Raw genomic sequence first — 26034 nt, 5'->3', positions numbered from 1 at the left:
CATGCTAACTAAAACCTTGTTTCTCCTACTCTTAAATAAATTTAAATTTAAAGAAACCAGGTGTTTCTCTTTGTTATTCTCAAAAGTTTTCCTTTTGCCTTGTAGAATAGGAACAATTTAATCAGAAGAGTAAAACTAAGCTTTTTGGCTGTACACAGTGGCTTTCTTTTCTATCCTTTTGTTGTTGTTTAGTGCACCCATCGTGAGTTTTACTGGAAGCCAGTCTTTTAGTGTGTGAGGAATTAATTCCTAGTTTTGGAAGGTTCTACTCTTGCCTAAGAGAAAACAAATACAGCTTTCAGATAAATGTTAAAGTGCCAGCTGTTTGTTTCCTACATTTCCATAATACTAGCCTTCAGAAATAATCTTACAAAGAAGAACATTATAATGTGCAAATATTTTAAGAAGAGGTTTACAGTAATTTAATTACTGTAAATATAGCTTGAATGCTTTAGTAATAATTCCAGGGAGTTAATACCTTTAGAGAAAAGGAAGTGGTGAAGGGAGTGAAATCTCCCTTACGGGTTCCTGTTCCCATGATGTCATCTCCCAAAATCTTTTGCAAAGGAGTTTGTCCAACAGGATTGTTCTTTGTTCAGGGTATGCCTGTAGTGCCACCTCATCGGGTAGTGAAAACCTCTGCAGATTTTGGGCTTTGTTTGTTGCACTATCCCTACACCCTCTTAGGACAGATGGCACATCATAAAGGAATTTTAAAATCTATGATTTCTCCTTACTAAAGTTCCTGTCTCTAGTATATTCTACTCTTTGGAATATTACATAAGTCAACTTTTAGTTTGTGTTAAGAAGGCTTTTTTTCCCTCCCACTTGTTTTTAAAGGTATATCTTCGTAGCAGTTTTATTCAGTACACCAGTCCTAAGTGTTGCATTGGGATTCAAGATTTGATAAGCACAGGGCCTCTTCTAATGGAACACTGTACATGAGATTGTGTTAGTTTTCATGTTCTTTTGTATATATAGCTGCAAATATGTGGATTTTTTTTAAGGCTAAGGATGAAGGTATTCAGACGATCTTTTCCAGTAATTTCCATATGGATCACCTTGTCGCCCCCCAACTTTCCAGTGTTTGGGTATAAAAACTTTGATCACAGTGATCCCCATGGTCCCAAGAGAAATATATCAGTCACAACGCACACCTTGGGACATTTGCTTTTCAGCTTATGATGATGGTTGTAAAATGTTGTTTAAAATCATATCTGCAACTGGGAACATCATAGTCCATTAGCAGCTTTTGTGATTGCACTGTAAATTCATTTTGGGTGAGGGTGGGGGAATCATGATATGAACTCAAAAGATGTCTTGGACTCTACACCCCTTTCTCCTTTTTCTAAACTCAAATCTTCAGTACACTTATGTATGACACAGTAAGAATATTGCCCCTGATCCTTTTGGTTTAGACCAGGGGTAGGCAGCATGGTGCCCTCCAGATGTTTTGGACTACAACTCCCATACCCTCCAACCATAAGCTGAGGCTTACGCAAGCTGAAGTCCAAAACATCAGGAGGGGACCAGGTTGCCTACCCCTGGTTTAGGCTTTTTGTCAAGTCATTAAAATCTACCATCTGGCTTGGATGCTGTAGAGACAGGGTCCTGATATACAGTATGTATCTGGAGCACTAGATACAGGTACAAATTTTGTCATTTTTGTGTATGTGTATATTTTACGTATATATGTATTTTCATGTTTTTATATGTATAGCAGACTTTTAGTTGCCATGCATCCATGGCATACGACAATTCATATGAGCAAATAAAAATAACTAGTCTTGTGAGACCTTACAGACTAACAGATTTATAGGAAAATAGTTTGTCAGATCCATGCTACCTTTCTAGGTGGACTGGTAAAAAAAAATTGTGCATTGATGATTACAAGAAATTATCAGAAAGGACTGGCTTGTAATTGAAGAAAAAGTATGAACAGCAAAGGTTGCAGATGATACAGGTCTATTCAGGACAACTCATTCTGCAGCAAACCATGTACTACTACATAAAAAAACTTATAACACAAAGTAGCAGCTGATGAAATTCAATGCAAGGCACATTGGGGAAGAATAAACAACCCCAGCTGTACTTATGCACTGTTGGAGTCTAAATGGAGGATTAATGCTAAAAAAGAAATCTTAGAACTATTGTGTATAGCTGTCTGAAAACAGCAGCTGAATATGCTGCAGCCAAAGGAAAGGCAAACAATACTAGGGACAGTTGGTAAAGAAAGTGAGGACAGTACAGATAATAGTATCACGCTTCTGTATAAACCAGTATTGCCCACCTTGTGTACTGCTTTGATCACCTATCTTAAAAAGTATAGAGTATACAGAAGCTGGAGAAGGTGCAGAACTTAGCAATAAAAGTGGAGCATTTTCAATATATAAGGAAAAATAGAAAGAAATCAGGACTCCTAGCTAAATTGGAGAGATGACAGATGGATATAAAAGCATGGTTTGGATAATGTAGTTGGGGAAATAGTTGTTTATTTCCTTACAGATGCTGCAAGAGTGTCAAGCTTTGATACAGGTGAAGGAATTCATGGCATTATTATTATTATTATTATTATTATTATTATTATTATATTGCTGACAGTGGCATTGAACTCTGCTGTGGTAAGATCAGATCATGGAACAGTAAGAATGGACGCCTAGCCCCCTGTTAAATTTTAATAAATCCTTTGTACCTTCGTAGGGAGAAAAAGGAAACTCCCACCTTTCCACTGCTCTATTAGTGACAGTTAAAATGTTTACGATTATTCCGTATCACAGAAGTTCAGCCCATCACCAGAGTGAGCTGGCTGCTGGCAGACAGGATGCCTGCAAACTGTTTTTATTTTAGCAAAGCCAGTTTTTTAGATGATTTTATGTCTAAGTTTTCAGTATGGTTAAGAGGAAGTATATGTTTTTATGTACAACTACATAATTTTGTTTTTTCATTTAGTGCATGTTTCCACTAATTACCCCTTGCACAGGCTGTGCCTTTGTGTTTAAGCCAAACCAAAACATACAAAACAAGATGTACTTGTAGGCTATAAAAAGTGCCAATGTAGGACAGCATCCAGTGCTGCCCATATGCCAGCAGGACGCACCAGTAGTGCTTCCTAAAGCAACCGTAAATGAGCCAAAACACTTGTTTCCAGAACAGAACATGTTGGTGGAACTAGCAGAAATGAGCTCTGGCGACCAGTCCTGAAATTAGTGTTTTGGCTCTTTTCCAGAGATGCTCTAGGAAGCACTAGCTTCCTGTTGCACTAGTGGTGGGTCCCCACCAGCAGCATTGGATACACCAGCAGCATTGGATACTACCCATTGTTAAGAACTTTTCTTCAGTTATGAACTTTTATATAACTGCAGATTCTACTCCAACCATGCAATGCAACAAACAAAAGAAAGAGCCATTGTGTGAATGTTGTGAATTTGTGAAATAATTGGCATTATGGAGAACTGCTGTGACTCCAGTGGACATATGATTTGGAAAACCTTGAATGAGTCATGTTTTCTAGCACTTCAGGATTTAGCAGTTTTAATGTATCTGGGGACTGTCCTTACAGGGGATTTGCTGCACGCATGGGGAAAAATTGGGTGGGAGCAATAACGCTTAAATAACTCCGTGACAGTTTTCTGGAATGAGACAAAAATAGGGTGGGATGCTGTCAGGGGGAACCTTCAGATGCTGCACTTGAGAACTGGGGATTTGGGCTTCTCAAGGCAAAAGTGCGCACATTGGGAATCAGGGGAGAGAGGAATAACTCTGCGGCAGATTGCTGGAATTTGGTGAAATGGGATGGGGGATGCTCTCATAGGGAGCCTATTAGTTGCTCTCCATTCATAATAATGTAATAGCAGGGGGAAGCCTGGATATGGGCTGGGAAACAAGCCTCTCTCATTGGTTGAGCAGCCCCTGCCAGTTTGATGACGTTCAGTTCTACTCCCCCTACCCCACCCGGATGTATGTTCCTTTCAAGCGCTGTGTGACCACTGAAAACCAGATTTTAAAGGTACGGCACACTCGGCTTAACTTGCTTCATGCGTCCCTGACAGACCAAAGCCAATTCCATTAAAATCCAGATAATACTCCAATGTGCCTCCCATTCCGTTTTCATGAAGATCCCCCACCCCCAGTGGCATATGCTCCAACTACAATTCATCCTTTACACAGAGTCCCAATTCTGTGATACTGTAGTCTTTCTTTTCAGTGGGGTGGGGTGGGTTGTTTTAGAGCAAATGTTTTTACTTTGACTATGTGTCAGACTGGATTTTGGTATCACTGCAGAAACATTAATCAGTATAATCCTCATCAAAATTATTTATTCAATTACTGTATACCACTTTTTAACAAACAAACAAAAATTGTCAGAGCAGTTTACATAGTAAAATGTGGCCCTAGCATGTTTCAATAAATTCTCAGCAAGGAAGGTTTTTTTTCCATGTAAATCTTCTAATTTCAACCTAAGGAGCAGACTCCCTAACTCAGGGGTGGGGAAGGTCTTTCAGCCCAAGGGTCGAATTTTAAAGAAGCTCTTGAGGACTGCATAGTGGGTGGGGCCAAAATACCAAAAATGCCAGCATATTTTAGCGTAAAGCTCTTACTGCCAGTAGCCAAGCCTTCGAAGAGGCATTTCAGCTTGGAATTTCAAACATGGAAAAGCTGGAAAACCACCCAGTGATCAGCTGTCAGGGGAAAGAGGGTGTGGCCAGGGAAATGCCATGTGTCCATCTGGAGCACCCTCAGGGGCTGGACTGGGACCTTGGGAAGACAGGATTTGGTCCCCAGGCCGGAGTCCTGCACCCCTGCCCTAAACATGCGCTTGGTTATCTCTGCAGGTTCTGGATATCTTGGAGAACAACCCCCCCAGAAGTACTGAACCCTCCTCCCCACCCCAAATTCAGGAACAGATCAGATAATGTCCCAGCCAGGAGGGCAGGACTGCTTCTGCCATGGAGGTCTTCCCTCAGACAGCTAACTTGGTGGCATTTGGAATGAGCTCTCATTGTTGTCCCTCAAAGATGAATACTCTCTAAGGTGATAGCTGACTTACTTAGCAGGGTTAAAGTCAGTTTACTAAAAACTGGGAGTAATTATTGTTAAATTTAGCAATCATAGGGATGACGGGGCACGAAGAGTAATTTATTCCAGTTACATGCAGAAGAAAGAATAGGTAACTCAGATTTCAGGGGACAAGTACTATAAATATAGCAGGAGCAGTTTCTAAAATACATGCAAAATACCTTGGGGTGGGCTCAGGAGTAGAACAAATGTCTTACATTCAGAAGATCTCAGGTTACATATTCCATTCAGGCAGCATGTCTGGGAAAGACCCTGGATTGCTGCTGCAGCTGGACTAGACAGACAGTAGTAGATTAGTCAGACCGAGAGTTCAATAGCGATCAGTGAATTGATGTAATAGTTTACAGCCTGTGGCATTATATAAAGTATTTCCTTTTGTCCACCCAGAATATACTGACAAATTCATTTCGTCAGATAAGTTGGAGTCCTGGTATTTTGTGAGGATGCTTTCCCCCCCTATTCCATTAACAGTATTCATAGTTATAGTTCATAGCTATAGTTATGAACCCTCTAGGAAGTGGGATTGTCCATAACTTTTGAAAGTACTTACTAATTCCTAAGCACACCTTCCATCCATAAACCATAGCAGCACCATATATCAGTATCGTCCTCTAACCATCCTCCATATTTTTCTTCAGGCTGCAGGAGAGCAGACAGCAAGGGGTTTAGCTCCTTTTAGCTTTCTCCTTCATCAGCCTGTTCATGTTCTCCACTGTCTCAGGACTGTGTCTCCCTACACCCCACCCCCATTCACAGGCAGGAGGAACTGCTATGCTAACACAGGCCGGCTTGCACGGAGATGTATCTCCTGTATCTGCCCAGCCAGAGGGCCAGGAATGTGGGGAGAATAAAGCCAATGGCATTCTCTCAACAGTCAGCAAGAAGGTATGCAGCCACCAGCTCAAGGGTGGTCATCTGGTAGACCTCCAGATGTTTTGGCCTACAACTCCTATCATCCATCATCATTGGCTATGCTGGCTAGAGCTGAAGGGAGTCACCTGCAACAGGTCAACACCCTAACAGCCTTGCCCATCTGCCTGCTCCTCCACACCTGCTTGGCCACAGCTGAGTACCATGGCAATTTATACTGGCCTTCCACCTTAGGAACGGAAGGGTACTGCATGCCTTTTAGCACCAACCACTCTTCTAGAGCTTGATGGCTCTGACCACAAAGGAGCCTCAGGCCAACAGGAGGTGGTTAGTTGGTTAGCTAGGGCCCAACCAACCCAGCTGGGGTCCAACCCACCCCCACTGCTCTCCTGCCAAATACCAGCTTCAGAAGAGGAATTTTACTCAGGTCTGCAGCAAGGAATAGAAGGGTTAAATCCCCCCTCCATGCCTGCTGCAATCCTGATACTTATCAGCTGATGCTATTTACATTTTTAAAACCCAGCCATTGAATGCAAAGAGGCATTTAAAGTCATGTCCAGTTTGGCCGTTAGACTTACTATGATGTTCCTTTCTATTTAGCATGTTCCCCAGTTTTAATCTCTAGAGGAGGGCAGCAGTTCTGCATTGCACAAGCCCCTGACATTTGGGCAGTATAGGATAGGGAGACCTTTGGAAATCCATCTGTTTCTTTCACTCTGCACTTCCTTCCTTTTCACCTTTGCATTGAATGACCTAGTCTGTTGCAAGTTGCTTCTCTGGTATTGATTTTCATCCCATACAAATAATTGCGGTATGTTCAGTTTCATTTTTTTTTTATCAAGTACACTTTTTTTTTTATCAAGTCAGTTTCTGATGTACTGTCGAGATGAGACATCAACTTTCCACTTCACTGGCCCTATCTTCTAATCAAAGAAGAGCTAAATCCCTTGCGGCCTGCTCTCCTATAGGCTGAACAGAACTTTACAGTAAGCCTAATTTCCCATTTAGAATTGTTGCGGAATGCCCCACAAAACCTTTTTCATAGCCTGATCTGGCAAAGAGGCTAGTGATGGTCCGACAAAGTATAGCAAAGGGGGCATCAGGTTGACTAGCCAATTAACATGCATGTATGAGGTATGGAATCCAGGACAACCTCTCCCCGCTCCCACTCACCCCATTTTTTATTTCTTCAGCAAGTTGCTCAGACCATATGAAATATATTGCAACACTTATCTTAAACCATAACCCAGACATGTTCTACAGAAGCTACTACTACAAATGGACTTGAGCTTCTTTCCCAGTCCCTTTAATGTAGACATCCAGTGCAGCTCTAAAAGATGTTTTGATTGTTTTAAAACAACCACTGTGGAGAAAGATCCTGTTAAGCTGAAGAAGATGCCCATTCATTATTTGTGCTTTAAAACTGCCAAAGTGTTCTTAAAATTGGCTCTAAAGTGAATCCTGCTCTTATAATTGAAAACACTCCACAATTCCAGTGGTAACCAAAGAGATATATGGGATTGTAAAAGACAAAATTGGATTTAGACAAGTCAGTACTGCAGTGGTGACTAGCAATGAACTTGTGTCTCAGAATGACTCAGCATGCCAGCCTCCGAACACAGTTACCAGGTGATCTAACGGCACCCTTTTCTTTCCATAAGAAATATTGCTGTGAGTGGAGTTTATTTCATAAAACATACATCATAGGCAAACATACTGGAAGACTCAAATTGGGAAGATAGCTATTGTTAAAGAAAAGATTACAAGATTGGGAAGGAGATAAAATACATACGAGTTGCTTTATTTCAGAAACCTGTGATTAGATTTGGAGAAAAAGAAAAGATGAGCCTGGAGTTAAATGCTTCCCATTTTCACTTTTTCATATTTCCTCCTCCTAATTTCCTTGTTTAAAAAAAAGGATTTAAAATAGTTCAGAGTTTAGCATAATGTCTTCATTTTATAACACTATATGGAGAGTAATTCTCTAGTTTTAATCCAGTACATATATAGTATTCTAATAACATTTATTCACAAATTCCCACTGTGACCACACATCCCATCACAGTCCCCTCAATCAGCCAAGAGAACCAATTGCATCTTGTAATAGGATAATTCATGTGTAAAATTTGAATGTTGAGGGCATGTTGTGGCTTCAGATTTATAGAACTTTCTTACCCTGGAGATTAGCCAGAGCCAAACAATATATAAAAGCATTGTAATAGTGCTCCTTTCTGGCATGCATTTGGTGGTTTAATTTAGGCAAATATGCATTTTATTGGTTGTTCTATCCTGCAGGAGGCTTACTTTAAATGAATGTTCTTCTAGGGATTCTTGTGTTTTTAACAGTTTCCAGAGGGGTAGCCATGTTAGTTTGTCGCAGCAAAAACAACCAAGATTCTTGTGGCGCCTTAAAGACTAATGTATTTATTATGGCTTCAGATTTCATAGACACTGTACACTTCATCAGCTGCATGAAGTATTAACCTGCAGTTGGCAGATTTATATACATAGGCCGGGGGCATGGAGTCATGGGGTTGTAAACAGTGAGATCAGACAGAATTGGAATGCAGTGGGAACTGAAAGACAACACTGCAATGATTTCTTGATTTATTTATTTACAACATTTGTATTCCGCTCCACTGTTAAGATAATTATCACTGTCTGTTCCTTCTGCATTTCAGTTCTCTCTAACCTCATTGTTTACAGCACCCTCTCCCCCCACCCCCAACATATGCTTATGAATCTGCCAACTTGAGGTTAACAAGTGTTTACAAAAGTTTATACCATAATAAATGTGTTAGTCTTTAAGGTGCCACAAGACTCTTTGTGTTTTTAATTGCTCGAAGGAGCAATCTTATGACCCATAGACATTGTCTGAGGAGCCATAGGATAGTGGGGATTCCCCCTTCTGAGGTCAGAGACAGCGCTCCAAACTTGGAAGAGGGAGTCAGAGATCCGACCCCCTCCCCCACCCCTTCATAGCTGGTGTGGAAAGAGCCATGCTGGCTGGCCTCTAAGGTTGGAAAATCAACCTTCGAGAGGGGAAAAGGGGGCATTCTGATGGATGGGGAGGAGAGCAGACCAGAGAGGACAAGGTACGAGCTATCCTGAGCCTCTTCCAACTTCCGGCCTTCCTTGTGTGAAGTGTTGTCACTAGGCTGGCAAAAAAGCCCATCTAGAGAAAAATGGAATGATCGGAGGACGGGAAGGCTGGATACACTGGTTACACAGAAGACTCCGAGTTGGGAGGCTTCCGTCTTGTGAGGGCGCAACCCATAGGATTGCACCCAGTTCTTCAGTCTTGGGGTGTATAATGAAGATCAGTTGTGCATATCATTGCTCATCGTAAACTTAGTCTGAGACTGCACATAATCCTACTTTGGAACTTTGATCATAAACTTCATGTGATCTTTATTATTTCAGGAGTGGTCACTGCTTCAGTGACATCCCTGGAATTTATGAGGTATTTTCCAGAATAATTTCCTGTTGTAAGCAGAAAGATGTTTACAGAAAAAGAAACCACAATCTGATATGTTATTTACCAAAACAAAACATCCAATTAGCTGATTCAAAGATTTCCTGAAATCTGATAATTTCAACCTGATCTCTGCATAAAATGGACAATATAATAAGAAATATGTAACAGAATTAACCTCTCCAATCCCACAATATAAACAAAGCAAAAGGAATAGTTTGAAATCTTCCTTGTAGCTGTACAGAGGGTAATGAACCTAGCTTATGTTAGAGCATGTCTATATTTAGGAAGATTTAATACTTATAAATATTTTGCCTCTTTAATCCCATAACCGAGATTAAACAACAACAACAAAAAGTTCTATTTACTAGAAATCACATATTTTGGAAGTCTGAATCCCTAATTCTCTGAGTACATTTTTAGCCTGATTAACCTTCATCGTTACCAGAACTTCAGGAGAAAACCCAAGTGCATATATCTGGTTCCAATGCAGTTTCATCCATGCAAAAACACCATTGACTCCAAAAAAAGACACCCTACAGATTCAGAACCGTATAACTGAATCCAGAGTTTCAAAGGGCTGAGCTAGATTGGAATCCAACCTCCAGCTGAAGAGCTGAAACCCCAGCACGTTTTGGAAGACTGTCAGGCCCATGGAAAGCTGTACACACCACCTCCGCAAATGGTCCTGCATATTTAATCCAAATTGCAGCTCCAAACAGCAACTGGATAATAGATGTGGCCTTAAAACATTTAGTGCTTAGGACACGTAGGTCCCATCTTTAGTGCAATAAAAGCAGACAATTGCAGAAGCTGAGTTCTTTACCACAGCCTTCACTAGGGATATACGAACTGCAGAATCCTCGCTATGTGTGTTTTGTGGAGTGTCAGGCACCTTTTGTGCCATCATCCGCTCACAGACGGAGGCGATTCTTTTCGTCGTACAAAAAAATGCGCAAATAATTTATGTAAGAGGTTTCGTAACAATTTACATAATTTACCTTAGTACATAACATTTACTGTATTGTCCTCCATTCCATTCAACTTTTCCTCAGTAGGAACTTCGTATTTTCCTACGAATAAATATGCATAAATTTTGGGAAAGTAAAAAAAAAAAAAAAAGTCCACGGACTCCGCATGGCCTGCGGGGGTTGCTCTGCTGCAGATTCCACGGGTAGGATTCTTAGAAATCCGAGCTCATTTTAGTCTGTCTCAGATTTCTCTAGCATCCCTAGCCTTAACCTATTGCTTAGCAAAGACCGGATAAGGGAAGATTGTAAATAGATACTAAAATACTTTTATCTTGAGACCTGTTCAATTCAAGTACCATTTATAGTCCATGTAAAAGTTCTATATTTAGAGAAAATCACAGCGTTGAATCCAGCCTTAGTCATTCTTAGAAGAGTAGACCTATTGAAATCAATGGGACTTCAGGTTTGTCTGGCTCCAACTCATAATCTTAGTTTTATCATAAATTATCCATAGTCAGTTTTTAGAATAATAAGCAGCAAAGGCATGCAAAAGGCATAAGAGCCCCAGCCTTGTCTGACAGAGCAGGGCAGCTTAGTTAAAACTTAGTCAGGGAGGTATCCTGCTTGACCACAATGCACCTCCATTTCCGTTGGCTATACAGATTCCGAATTAAAAACAAAAGTCTACTAAATAGCCAGTGACTCCAGCTTTACCCTTAGCAAATTGCTTAAGAATAAAAGAGAATAAGATGTTAAATTTATAAATGTGCAAAAAAATACTTTGGTTCCAATTATTTTCCTGCAAGATGGGTCAAAAGGAGACAGTGATCTGCAGCTTAATGGCCTGCAACATAAAGGCCAATGTACATTTTGGGTTTGCCCCATTGTGTCTATGCTTCCAGATCACCTGCCAAAACCCAAGTGCCCTCCTTGTTTCTTATTTGGCAAACATAACCTCCTTGCCTCTGCCACTCTCTTTCTTTGTCTACCTTCTGATTATATAGGGCTAATCTAACCAATTTCTCACTTCTGAATCAAAGCCATTTTGTATAAAGCCTGTATTCTTTGATTTAAGATGTGATCAATCTTCAGTAGTTAATTTCCCCTTGGTGTTAATGAAAAGTGCAGCCTCCCTGTGACACACCTTGTCTCTAGGTCCAGAATCTATATTTGCACATGTCAGTCAACCACACATGTGCATTTGCATATTGAGTGTAACATGTAATTGGGGACACATGATAACACAGGGGTAGAGTACATGCAGGAGATCCCAGGTTTAATCCCAGGCATCTCCAGTTAAAGGGGTCAGGTAGTTGATAGAAAAGACCTCTGCCAGAGAGCTGATGCCTGTCAGGGTAGACAATACTGCACTAGATGGGCAAGTAGTCTGACATGGTATAAGGCAGCTTCCTATGTTCCTAACATTAATCAATGTTGAAACACGGTAATGAGTAGGTGGCCACATACACCCCTGTTTGTGTGTGTGTGTGCGGGGGTGTATGTATATATATATATATATATATATATATATATATATACACACACACACACACACAGAAAAAAGCCATCTGCCCTTCATCTGATTGTGCTCTTGCCCTGTTTACATTACATCAGTCTATGCTGGAATATTAACTTCCTGCTGAACCTCTGAATATAAAATTGCAAGTAGATAAATAGGTACCGCCTCGGCGGGAAAGGTAACAGCGTTCCGTGCACCTCGGTGTACAGTCATGCCGGCCACATGACCACGGAAGCGTCTTCGGACAGCACTGGCTCTTCAGCTTAGAAACGGGGATGAGCGCCGCACCTTAGAGTCGGACACGACTGGTTGAGGATACCTTTACCTTTAAATAGCTTTGTTAGCCCAGCAAAGTAGTGTTGTAGTGGTGCCAGGTCAACTTTTTTATTAGTAGGAACTATGACATCATTTGCTCCAGTCCTCACACACACCCCCCTCAGATTTCCCTGTTTCCTCCAAGTTTAGCTGCAATCCTCAGCTAAACTTTCCCATTAATTGTTTTCCCAGCAACAATGAATATATTGTTGCGAGCCATTCCTGTTGTAATATAAAGTATTTGGGGGTGGCTTGGTCTTGAAGTACAATTAAGACCTATTGGCTTTACAAAAGATGTGTTCCTGATGGAAAGAAAACAGCAAGAACTGGTTTGTTAACTTTTGAGACAAAATGCTTCTCCCAGGTGCTGGGAAAAGAAACTCTGGGAAAATCTTGGGCTGGTGGTCTTATGCTGTTTGGGGACATGTTGTGTCCCCGTCTTTCCCTTTTCATGCAATCTAAGGTCTCTCCAGCCAAAGTCCAACATACTAACCACTACACTAACCTTTGCCAGCTCACTAGTCTATGATTGTCAGCTGACCTTAACACATTGGGTATTATGCTATGTACTGCTGCTCTTTGGAGTGTGTTCTCTCCCCCCTCCCCCCCCCCACAAATCAACACAACTGCCTGCATTGTTTTTGGCCTCTTCGGGGTGTGGCTTTGGGGACTGTCATGATGAGCACCTGTGCATCAAAATTTGCCAGTACAGCGTTGCATCTAAGGGAAGCAAGGCAGTAAACTGCAAAGCAGAGGTTTCCAGTGAAGTAGAGAAACCGTGGCATAACAATATGTATGTTCAATGGATGGTGTGTGGGGAGGGTAGAATTTGCCAATTTATGTTGAGTGTAGTAGTGTAGATGGAGCAAGGAACTAGTGAAGGATCAGGTACAATGAGGCAAGGAGGATTCAGAAAAGATATTGCTAAATAAGTGGATCAAGAGAACAAAAGCGAATATCAATGCCAGCAGCAGGGCATAACAGAGGTCTTCTCAAAATCTTGTATTACTTAGGGATGTACGAAAGTCACTTACCTTTTCGCAGGGGTGCTTCGCGGTGGGGGGGAGGCGCTTCGCTTCTCCCCCCGAAGTTCAGGCAGGGGGGGGGAGGCGTCCCGCCTCGCCCGGCCGAAATTCAGGCCGGGGAGAAGCGCCCCGTCTCCCCGGCCGCGAAACAAAAAGTGTAAAAAACAAACAAACCCGTGATAGGCTACGTAATGATTAACGTGGCCTATCACGGCTAGATTTCCAAAGTCAGCTGTGATAGGCTACGTAAATCGTTACGTAGCCTATCACGGGTGACTTTGAAAAAAAAAAGCGCGTACGCAAATGGCGGCGCCCTATGGGCGCCGCCATTTGCGTTCCTTATTTGGTCCCGGTAGTCTATGTAAATCTTTACGTAGACTACCGGGACCAAATAAGGAATGCAAATGGCGGCGCCCATAGGGCACCGCCATTTGCGTACGCACTTCCCCCCCCCCCCCAAAGTCACCCGTGATAGGCTACATAACGATTTAGGTAGCCTATCACGGCTGACTTTGGAAATCTAGCCGTGATAGGCTACGTTAATCATTACGTAGCCTATCACGGGGGTTTTTTTTGTGTGTGTTTTTTTACACTTTTTGTTTCGCGGCCGGGGAGATGGGGCGCTTCTCCCTGGCCTGAATTTTGGCCGGGCGAGGCAGGACGCCTCCCCCCCCTCGCCTGAACTTCGGGGGGAGAAGCGAAGCGCCTCCCCCCCACCACGAAGCACCCCTGCGAAAAGGTAAGTGACTTTCGTACATCCCTAATAGGATCCTACAGACAAAGTATCAGAGGTTTAAAAAGATTTGGTGCTTCATGGTGTATTAGAAACTTCATGTTTTTGAATAGCATTGAGAATTGTTTATTATAATGGGATAAGAGGAAATAACCAAGGTTGAAATCTACATCCTCCTTTTGTTTCACTGGGGATTTTGTGAGAATCCGAGGCCAAATCTAACTGAAATGAACAGAAGTTACACAGATATGCTCTGTTTATTCATTACTGTATTATTTGTTACATTTTATCCCAACTTCCCTCCTAAGAGGTTGGGATAGCATATATTATTCCCTTCTCCTCATTTTATCTTCACAACAAGGTCACTGAGTCAGCTTCATGGTTAAGTGTAGATTTCAATCAAGGTCTGTCCTGTCCTAGTCTAAAATTGTAGCCACTAGACCACACTGGCTGTACTTTTAGTCTTACTTCAAAATATAGATGGTACAGATTTCTAATGGCTTGGTGTTTACTGTATTTAGGGGTCAGTACAAAACTGTGATAACGTGTCTTACTATTTAAACAAAAACAAATGTTAGCATGAACATAGGAGCCCTGCTGGATCAGACCAAGGGTCCATCTAGTCCAGCATTCTGTTCACACAGTGGCCAACCAGCTGTTAACCAGGAACCCACAAGGAGGTATATCCCATCCTGGTCTCTTCATAGAAAAAAAGCTGTTCCTGTTGAATTACTGCTTCTGTTGAAGGCACACAGCCTCTGTCAGGGATAAAGGTGGTAGCCACGGAATGCAAAATGAACCACTTATCTATTACCATACCGATAGACTATGAGGCCAATAGCAAGTGTGTTTATTAGTATACATGTGTATGCGTGTGTGTGCACGCACAAGCTACTCCTGTATTGTTTATGCACTCTCAAAGAAATGGAAAGAAATGTAAGTCTTCCCGTGAGACCATGCCTATGGCTTCATGGGTGAGAGGGAGACTATGCCTATGGCTTCATGGGTGAGAGGGAGAGCAACAGCACCCTCTCACCCATGTTCCCTAGCAACTGGTGTACATAGGCTCACTTCCTCTGGTACTGGAGGTAGCAGATTGCCATCAGGACTAGTAGCCATCGATAGCCTTCTCCTCCATGAATTTGTCCACCCCCCTTTTAAAGTAATCCACATTGGTGGCCATCACCTCATGGTGTGGTAGCAAATTCCATAGATTTATTCATTCATCCATTCATTTCATTTCTGTACCACCCAATAGCCGAAGCTCTCTGGGTGGTTCACAGAAATTAAAACCAAAAAGCACACAGTAAAACAATATAAAATATAAAAGCATTAAAACCACAATATAACAATACTACCAGAATAAAACCTACCAGCAATACAGAGATTTAAAATACAGATTTAAAACAGCAAAGCTAAAAGACTAGAAAGCTAAAATGCTAAAATGCCTGGGAAAATAAAAAGGTCTTCACCTGGCGCCAGAAGCAATACAATGTAGGTGCCAGAGCTCATTCCTCAGCCAGGGCGCCACAGCAGAAAAGGCCCTCCTCCTAGTAGCCACCCGCCTCACTTACTTTGGCACAGGCTCACGAAGAACGGCTGCTGACGATGATCTTAAGGTCGAGGCAGGCACATGTGGGAGGAGGCGATCCTTCAGATAACCTGGCCCCAAGCCGTTAAGGGCTTTGAATGTTAATACTAGCACTTTGAATTGGGCCCGGAAATTGACTGTTTATGTGCTGTGTGAAGAAGTACTTCCTTTTATCTGTCCTGAATCTCCCACCAATCAGCTTCATGGGATGACCCCAGGTTCTAGTATTTTGAGAGAGGGAGAAAATGTCTCCCCATCCACATTCTCCACACCATGCATAATTTTGTAGAGATGGCGGAGAATTTCTCCACGAATCTCGGGGAGGCCGAATGCCAACGCATTCGGCCCCCCGAAATTGTTGGTGAAATTCTCCACCACCACCCCCCGGGATGGGACTTACCTCCCTCAAATGTCCCTCTCGGCGGCGGGTCCCGGCGGGACTTCGGCAGCGTTTCGTTGAGGGCGGGGGCAGCGGCCAGTCTTCCGACCGGCTGCTGCCGCCGCCATTACAAAATAAAGTGGAAAAAAAAAACCCACCCGTGATAGGCTACGTAACGATTAATGTAGCCTATCACGGCTGGATTTCCAAAGTCAGCCATGATAGGCTACGTAAATCGTTACGTAGCCTATCACGGGTGACTTTGGAAGAAAAAAAAAAGCACGTACGCAAATGGCGGTGCCCATGGGCGCCGCCATTTGCGTTCCTTATTTGGTCCCGGTAGTCTACGTAAATCTTTACGTAGACTACCGGGACCAAATAAGGAACGCAAAAAGGTAAAAAATTACTTTTTTTTTTTTCAAAGTCACCCGTGATAGGCTACGTAACAATTTACGTAGCCTATCACGGCTGACTTTGGAAATCTAGCCGTGATAGGCTACATTAATCGTTACGTAGCCTATCATGGGTGGGGGGTTTTTTTCCACTTTTTTATTTCGCGGCCGGGGAGACGGGGCGCTTCTCCCCGGCCTGAATTTCGGCCGGGCGAGGCGGGGCAACTCCCCCCCGGCCTGAACTTCGGGGGGAGAACCGAAGCACCTCCCCCCCACCGCGAAGCAAGCTGCGGGACCAGGTAAGTGCCTTTCGTATATCCCTATAATTTTGTGCACCTCTATCATGTCTCCCTTTACCCTCCTTTTTTCCAAACTAAACAATCCCAGCTGTTGTAACCTTCTCTCATAGGGGAGATGCTCCAGCCCTTTGATCATTTTAGTTGCCCTTTTCTGCACTTTTTCCAGCTCTCCAGTATCTATTTTTAGGTGTGGTGACCAGAACTTGACACAGTATTCCAAGTGTGGCTGCACCATAGATTTGTATAAGGGCAGGATGATATTGGCAGTTTTAGTCTCAGCTCCTTTCCTAATTATGCCTAACATGGAGTTTGACTTTTTTTTACAAAGGCTACACACTGGGTTTGACTTCTTCACTGAGCTGTCCACCACAACCCCAAAATCTCTTTCCTGGTCTGTCACTGCTAGTTCAGATCCCATCAGGCTATACTTGAAGTTGGGATTTTTTGCCCCAGCATGCATCACTTTACACTTGCTTACACTGAACCACATTTGCCATTTAGATGCCCATTCTCCCAGTTTGGAGAGATCCTTTTGGAGCTCTTCACAATCCTTTTTGTTTTAACCATCCTAAATAATTTGATGTCATCCACAAACTTGGCCACTTCACTGCTCACTCCTAATTCCAGATCATTTATGAAGCGCTATTCTGTTTGCAAACAAGGCAAACACTCCTCATGCACCTTGTTTGCAATAAAAATCACGGGGTAGGGAGGTTGCTGCCACGGCTACCACAGTGACAAATTTGGCAGCAGGAGCAGGGAGGCACAAAAACGGCCAGGAGGGCTGCACGCAGCCCACAAGCCATATGTTGCCCAACACTGCTCCAAGGAATAATGATTGATGTATTTAAGCCAGATTGAAGGTTGATGTGTCAATTTAGGATGATCTAGTGACTGTGTACTTAAGAGAGCCTGGGCCTTTTTCGTCCTGTGGCTGTTGTGTTGTACCAACTACTACAGCTTCCTGTGCAAAGCAAGCTGGTTAGAGCTGCACAACTTGTAAAGCTGTGCCCACATCAGGAGCTAGGGTGTGCAAGTGGCTGACGGAGACCTTGTCCCTCCCCACTGCCTAAATTACTTTGTGTGGTGTTCCTGTGCTAAAGCACCAGTGTTGCTTTGGTAGAGTGGGAAAGGTTAGCTCCCAGTACTGGTATAAGGGAAGAGGGCGACATTTGCCCCTGAGGACAGACATGTGCACTGCACAGAATTTAAAGAGTCAGGATCTTTAGCTGTTTAAAGACTTTGGCAAAATGCTCTCTAAGCAGTTTTGGCTGAAGTGTTACGTTATGTGAACAGGTCATGCCCTCTCTAAGTCTGTTTTCAAGGGCAGTCTCATGGGGTGCAATCCAGCACACATACATATTTACATTCTGCTTATTTCAATAACGTGTAAGCATTCATAGCTGTGCATAAATTGCAATTCTAATGGATGGAATATCAAATAGCTCATGTTGCTTAAAGATGTCTGTCCAAAGAGCTTGATTGACTTTTACATTTGACAAGAAAGATCCCAGACAAGCATATGTGAGTAGTGACAAGGCTGAACCTTTCTAAAAAATGTCTAGGGAAAGAGCCATAGCTCAGTGGTAAAACACGAACTCTGCATGCAAAATAGCCCAGATTTAATCCAGGCATTTCGAGTTAGGGCTGGGAAAGATTCTGTATGACTGCAGCTGCCATAATTCTGCAGCTCCCATAATTCCCAGCTAGTTTAGCTAGCTGGGAATTATGGGAGTTGCTGTCCAACACATCTGGAGGGCACCAAGATGGAGGAGGTTATACTAGAGCATAAGCTGGCCTTGCTGAAATTCCGTGCTAATGTTCTAATTATATCACTTAGCTGCAGAGTCTTTATCTAGAAGTTCAGCAGTATTGCACCTGAGGGCCATATTCCACTTCAGAGAAGGTTCTGGGGGCCGCATTCCAGTGGTGGGCAGGGCTAAATGCAAAAGGGGTGAGGCCAAATACCAGCATATTTTGGCTTAAAGCTCTTACTGCAGTAACGAAGCCTTAGGAGAGGCACTTCAGCCTTTTAGAATGGGGAAAAAACTGCACAAAAGCTGGAAAATTGCCAAATAGTTGGTGGTCAGGGGAAAGGGGTGCAGCCTTCTTGGGAACCCAAGGCCCAGACTGGAAACCCAGAAGGGTTGGATTTGGCCCCCAAGTCTGAGCTTCTGCATCCCTGCTGTAGCTTATACGCTTGTATTCTTTGCACACAAAATGAGGCCTTTGAGTTTTTACTGGGACTCACTCAGGATTTTGCTACGGGTATTGTATTTGGTTGATGCTGCTATGGATGAAGAGACCTCTAACATTTTCCAAGCAACACAACACTTAGTTTTTCCACTTTTGCTTATAGTGGGTTGGATCCAGATTTATGCTGGATCAAGTGCATTGGCAGAAGTGGACTTCCCTGCCCCCTCCTTTTCATGGCAATCCCTCCAGCCCCCTGAAAATGCTACACCTGGGTTCTCAAACTTGGTGCCCACAAGCGCCAGCATGCTCACAAACACCTCCCTTGGTGTCAGGCTCCCTGCCCCACCTGATTTTTATTTAGTTTAAGATTTTTTAAATTACTTCTTAAGTGGCAGGTTGGCATGCTGCAAAATGAAAGGCTGTCCCCAGTGCCATTTTTGTTTTCAAAGGAGTGTTGTAGAGCTGTGTGTTGTAGAGATGAGGCCCTACCTCTGCCTCGTACTTAGTTTCTTGAGCAAGTTACTTTTCTTTTATTGTCACCAGTTTGCCTTCTGGGAAATGTTTTATGACAGAGCCCACAACACACTCAAAATTCCAAGTGTGGCCACCAAACCCCAAACTATTGGGGACTGCTGTGCTACACAGAGTCAGGAGACCTTGCTGAATGGGGTGAGCTGTGGGTGGGGGGCAGGAGGATCCCCAAAACTCTGGTGGAGGGACCTTCCATAAACAGAGCCCTTCCTCTCAAGGAAGGCATACCCTGAATCCAACCACTTAAATTTTCTGACCTCTTTGAGGTTCCAAATGCATTTAAACATGCAGTATGCTGTGTATTCATTTTAGTGCATTGTATAACATAAATTAACAATCAGCTCCTGAAGTGATGATACTGTGTTTCTTGTGAGATGAAGTCCATATAGAAAATGTATAAGATATTACTAAAATCGGTTGGAAAGCTTTTTAAAACAGAAGAATAATGGAAGCAGATTTTCTTCTGTTGGCAGAAAGTTCTAGATTGTGTGTTAGATATACATCTGAAGCAAAAAGACTGAAGCTATTGGAGGCATCAGCTTGAACAAACTAGCTCTTCTATGGTGTAATTCATACTAGGTTTGTTTACTTCTGGAAGCTCTCTAATCTAACAGTCTAGATTGATTTCAGATAAGTCAAAAATTAGTCAATTTTTTCAGAAAACCAGTATTTTGCAGGTATTGTCTAGTGACTGCAGTTCATTCTAAAATGTCAACAAGCATCCAGTGCATTACCTTGTTCCAGGAAATCTGTATGCTGTCACCTGTAGCATAACTATATTCCAGCTGCAGATAACACAATTGCACTATTCCATTTAAAAAGCAAGACCACTGTTTCCATCTCGTTTTAAATTGCAAACTGTGACATGTTTGAAGTTTGACGAGTACTTCCAGGTAAAGCACTTAAAACAACAGATAATTTCACACAATTTTGGGGGGATTTGATTTGTAGCGTTTGTATTTTATTTTTGTATTGGTTCAGCTTGTCTGTTAGGTGCCTTGAATATATTAATAGAAAGGAGGAATATAAATATGTTAAACAAATAATTGCTAAGATATAGATAGAACTGACCCAGATTACTATTTTGTAACCTCCTAATGGCTGGCCAGTATAGCAGAGGGTCGTAAGAGACCACCACCACTGAGCAAGGACCAAGGAGGAGGTGGGCCCAGCAGCCACTGGCTTGCTTATTTTATTTTAGTCTGTCCAGTAACAAGAGTTTTTTGAGCAGATTATATAATACTAAAATAATAAAAATACACAACTTTAATTACAATAACAATCAGCACAAGAAATAAAAATCAATATAAAATATATAAACAGAGCCATTCCAACATTCTATGGGCACTTAAAAATTCTCAAAATCTAACTATAAAATCTAAAATTCCTGGAAGAGTAATGACTTTGGCACCGAAAAGGTAACAGTGTGCATGCCAGGCTAGCCTCCTTGGGAAAGGAATTCCATAAGAGGATCGGAGCAGAGCCACAACTGAGAAGGCCCTCTCTCTTGTAGCCCCCCGCCTAACTTCATTTGGTGGGGGCCTCTGAAGATGACCTAAGGGTCTGAGCAAGTACATACACAAGATGTTTCTTTAGCTACTCTGGACACAAGCCATTTAGGGCTTTAAACACTTTGAATTGAGACTGGAAATGGAAACTGGTGCATCTGACAAAGTAGTGGCATCACATGATCGTATCAACCAGTCCGAAGTAATAAATTAGCAGCTCTGTTTTGGACTAATGGAAGTTTCTGAACTGGTTTCAGAAGTAACCCCATGTACAACATATTGTAGTAGTCCAGCTGGGAGGTTGCTATGCCAAGTATTGCTGGCCATTTAAGAGCCAAGCCCCTGCACATTCACGATCTAACTATCCACTTCTTCCACATTTCGCCTGCTGGTAATAATGTGCCCACCTCTTGATTGTTGCTAAGCAGCTCTTTACAGACTCTACCTCATTTCACCAGCTGACATTCCCATGATCACAGGTCTTCACAAACTTGAATGTGACTTTAGCAGGTACACTGTGAACCCACAATCTTGATGTGTTCTTGGTGAATCACTTGAACAACTGATTCCACAAAAGCCAGATGGAAGAACTGGCTTCAAAACCTATTTGGAGGCGCCGTAGGAGTCATTAACTGAAATAACTCCACACAGCACTTTTGGGTGTACAAAGCATTTGTCCTCACAACCTTGTGACATAGGTCGGGCTGAAAGGCTGTGACTTGCCCAAGGCCGTACTGTGAACTTGATCGTATTGAAGGGATGTCACATTGAGGCTCCACATCCAAACCCAATTTTCCATCCACCACAAGCCCCATGGAATCTGGATCATGTGAAACAGCTCTTCTAAGTACCATCCCTTTCTTCTCTTTCAGGCCCCAACTGCTTTGCAGAGACCACAGTTATTCCAGCAGGCCGAGAAGTGAAGACAGATGAATGCACTATATGTCACTGTACTTACGAAGAAGTTACTTGGCGAATTGAACGACAAGCTATGTGTACCAGACATGAATGCAAGCAAATCTAGATTTATGAATCCAGTGACTCAATATGTTTTTATAAAATATTTCCATGCACCAGATGATATTTAAGAAAACAAGAATCAACTTCAAAAGAAAATTTGTTTTGGTTGAGGACAAAGTAGCCTACAGATATTTTCTTTTTCCACAGCTAAATATTCTGAGGTTTGGACTAAACGGTTTATGTCGTATTAAATGTATTATATTTCCAAGGTGAGTACTCTAAAGTACACTCAAAGATTATATTATTTCTATAATCCCATTATAGAGTTTAAAATAAATGTTTTATAGAGATGATACAGATTAAAATACTATGAATGATTGACCGTCTTCTTGCATACCTGGTCATGTCTAAAATAAATACAGTTTTATGATATAAGCTATTTTTGTGGGGCAGCAACAGTAGACATGGAAAGGATAAATTTGAAAATTATAAGTAGTTGCAGAGGGCCTACTTTAAAAGAAACCTTACAAGGAGTCCAATGCTGACCTATTAAATTCATTGGGGCATTTGTTGTTGACTATAAGTGAGATCAGAATTGTGTGAAACATGCAAAATATGAACCAGATTCACTTTTTTCGGATGTGGAAGAATATTGATTACACCGGCATAAATGTATTGTGGGAAACATTGGGTTACTCTGTGACCTGCTTGGTATCTTGATTAATTTTTATTTTCTGGTATAAAACAGATTCATCTCCCATCACTAGTATTGAAAGATTATTATTTGTGAATTTCCAGTGGTTAAGCATTTAATAGGTGTGAATAAAAACAATTTGTGCTGCTCTCTACTTTGAAATTAAATAGTTTTCCTGGTATGCAAGTCATGACAGATAAAACACATCATTCCGGACATTCACACTAATAATGTAAATTATCCCTGGAAGGCTAGGTTGTCAATCATTGTTCAAACTGAGCACTCCCCTGAGAGAAACCCCCATGCTTCTAAGGAGTGCAGATTCCCAACTAAGCGCATTTCCTAAGCTAGAAAATCACTGAAAGTTAATGAAATGCTGGTGTTTATGTGTAAAAAATGGACATTTTCATGACCCCAGTTATTTAACATGTATTCATTTATACTACTTTACAGTGCAATCCTGTATGTTTCTACTCAGAAGTAAGTCTTACTGAGTTCAAGAGGACTTACTACCAAATAAGTGTGTATAGGGTTGCAATTTTAGTCAACTTTATTACAAAAAGTGCTCAAGATAATTTAAAATTACTAAAATAATTACAGTAATGTAAACATTAATATTTTTCAGCTTTATATCAGATGGTTGCATTGTAAACCAAAGAACTGACTTAATGTAATACTGCTAGACAACTGCTGTTTAAGAAATACTTAGAAAAATAAGCAGCATTACAGAATGTTTTTCAAGTGTGCCACCAGGTCTGCCCACAAGGGATTGGCAAAAAGAATGTCCTGCTATTCAAAGAGAAGTCAAACATCCAACTAAGCGCAACCAAGCTCTTTGGCATGCCTAAAGTCGTTCTTGGGAGCCTGGCCATAAATTAGTTCCCAATTTTTATAATTAAAATAGAATTTTCTGTACAGGATTTTGCCGATTCTACCTAGGATGTAACGTTGCCTCGCATCTAATATTAGTGTGTTCATTGAGTTAACAGGACTTGGCCATCTTTCACTAGCGATTACATCTGGCAGAGAGTTGGTTGCAGTGTAACAGCTCATACTCTTAAGGCCTGAACTAGACCAGGCATGCAGTTATGTATAGCTTTCCGATCTGTTTTTTAAAGCAGACTTGTAAGGATGCAAGGTTACGCAGAGGCTGCAGCTGAACCCTTTCACTTAAGGCTGTTTTTTCCCCTCAAAATCCCACCCCACAAGCTTATTCTCCCATACAAAGAGAAAAGATACTGATAGGCATGTGTCCTATCTTGTTTGAGGCTAAGACATAGGTCAGAATGATATGGCAAAGTAAACATTTCAGGCTGCAGACGTGGGAGGAAATTCTGCAAGCAAAAATCTAGCAAATCAGGGTGAAATGTGGTAGGCCTGCAGTGTCACTGCTATGCCAGTTTTCTACTTGTACAGATGGATAATTTTTTTTTAGATAGGGAGAATATTCAAAAATACAACCTTACGTCTGGATAGATTCCAACCTCATTCTACTGTACGTATAAACCAGACCCCAGAAAGGTTTCTGAAAAGATCCTGTTAGCACATGCATTTGGGAAAATGGTCAGAATTGGATAATTGGTCTAGGGGACGACACCTTGATCTAGATTTCTTTCAGCTCCTGCTTTTCCCCAGAAAGGTTACATGGATAAACGATTGGATAAACCTCTCCACACATGCATGTGCACAAGGTCACTTCAAAGGGACCAAGGATTTTGCCAGAACACAATTAGATGCTTTAATTCTCCTTCAGCAAAACTGTTATCATGAGGATGCCTGTTTTAGAGCATCAAATCCAGCATCTCTTTCCAAGCTAAGCCAGCCCACTGCCCCTGGAAGTTCACTAGAGGAACACGAAGGGGATGGTCATTCAATCGCTTATTCCCTGCACCCAGTATTCCCGAGTATTTATTTATTTTATTTATTTATTAATTACATTTATATCCCGCCTTTTTTCCTCCAAGGATCTATCATGGCTACGAGTGGTTGACAGCCCTCTTCTCCATAACTTTGTCTCTTTTATCTTTAATAACATTGCAGCCACATCTCATGGTGATGACTTGCGTAAGGTTGTTCTGTGTTGTGTGTACTCTTTTGTTTGTCCTAAGTCTACTGCCAATCAGTTTGTTTGAGTGACCCTCAGTTCCTACTATAACTTTTTCACTGTATCTTCTCCATGCTGTTCATAATTTAGTGAGCCTCCATTATGTCTCATTGATACTCATTCTAAACTAATACATCCCCACATTCTCTAGCATTTCCTGGTCATCTTAGGCCTGGTTCTCACCTGAAGCAGTAAACCTGTTTCTGGACTATGCTATGCATGGCAGAATGCTCCTCCATACAAAAAAGCCCCCTCCATATAGAAAATTAGCATGTTATAAAGATACTTGGCTAGAAGCTTTCTCCCTGACATCTACCTTTCTATGTCTAGGGATTTATTTTTTGTATGGAGCATTCAAACAAACCTCCACTTGCAGTCTGAAATAGTAGATTCAAGCCACAGGCAGTACTACCCAAGTGAGAACTAGGACTAAAATTATCCTTTCCATATACCATTTATGAGATTGGGCCACAGAACTATATGGTTTCCAAATGCTGTTGCACCAGCATTCAGTTTTTCAATCCTTATCATTCCTAAGACTGAGCATTCCTTCTTCACTGTCACGACACAGCTCAACATTTTTGGTGATCTTTCCCAATGAAAATTAGTGCTGTGCCGAAATTTTCAATTTTTCCATTTTCGGCATTTGGAGGGGGGGGCGGCAAAATGAATACTTTGGAAAAAGAGGCTGGGAGAGGTGAGAATTTCAGAGAATTTTCTCCTTGGGGAGGGGGACATGGTTTCCATATACCTTTTTAAGTGTAGGTGGTATTTGAGGAGTCTTCTTTCTATTTAAAAGCAAAAACAAAAAAACCCTGCACTTGCAGGAGCCCAGAACTCTTCTCCAGCTGGAAGTTCTTGCTGAGTCACTATTGGAGAGGGAGAGGTCACCTGATCTCCTGAGAGTTCAGAAAGAACTGCTGGGCTGGAGAAGAGGCCTGGGCTCCTGGAAGTGCAGGGGGTGTTTTTTAAAAAATAGAAAACCTCTGAAGAATCACCTACACTTAAAAAGGTATGTGGAAACCCTGTCCCCCTCCTCAAGGAGAAAATTCTCCAAAATTCTCCCCATCCATGTGAAAGAGGCAGAAAAAGCAATGCCTCTTTCACAGGGAGAGAAAGCGTTCCTGAAAAGAAAATAGGGGGCAGGATTCGGCACAGCACTAAAGAAAATGATCATAGTCAACTAGTTTTTTGTTTGGTGGAAATCCGAATGTACATTATTTTCCACTGATACTGAATTTCACCTGCCATTTTGTTGCTTGTTCACCCATGTTGGAGAAAACTTTCTAGAGGACTTCACAATCTGCTTGGGTTTTCACCATCTTGAATAATTCAGTTTCATCTGCAAATTTGGCTACCTCAGAGTTCCCAGTACCTTATTCATAAATATGTTAGA

At 41.9% G+C, this 26034-nt stretch overlaps 1 protein-coding gene across 1 annotated transcript in view; it reads left to right on the top strand.

Moving 5' to 3' along the window:
- The window catches only part of VWC2 (von Willebrand factor C domain containing 2), a 112996-nt gene extending 90304 nt beyond the window's left edge, over positions 1 to 22692 (top strand). Inside the window, exon 4 of the mRNA XM_084857702.1 lies at positions 21753 to 22692. Coding sequence (XP_084713828.1) covers positions 21753 to 21904 — 152 coding nt within the window. The 3' untranslated portion in view covers positions 21905 to 22692. The remainder of the gene's footprint in view (positions 1 to 21752) is intronic.
- The last annotated feature ends 3342 nt before the right edge of the window (positions 22693 to 26034 follow it).

This window comes from Heloderma suspectum, chromosome 5 (assembly GCF_057233095.1).
Source record: "Heloderma suspectum isolate Gila_16-S chromosome 5, 16-S_ref, whole genome shotgun sequence".
NCBI lineage: Eukaryota > Metazoa > Chordata > Lepidosauria > Squamata > Helodermatidae > Heloderma > Heloderma suspectum.
This window is presented reverse-complemented; position numbering and strand designations above follow the sequence as displayed.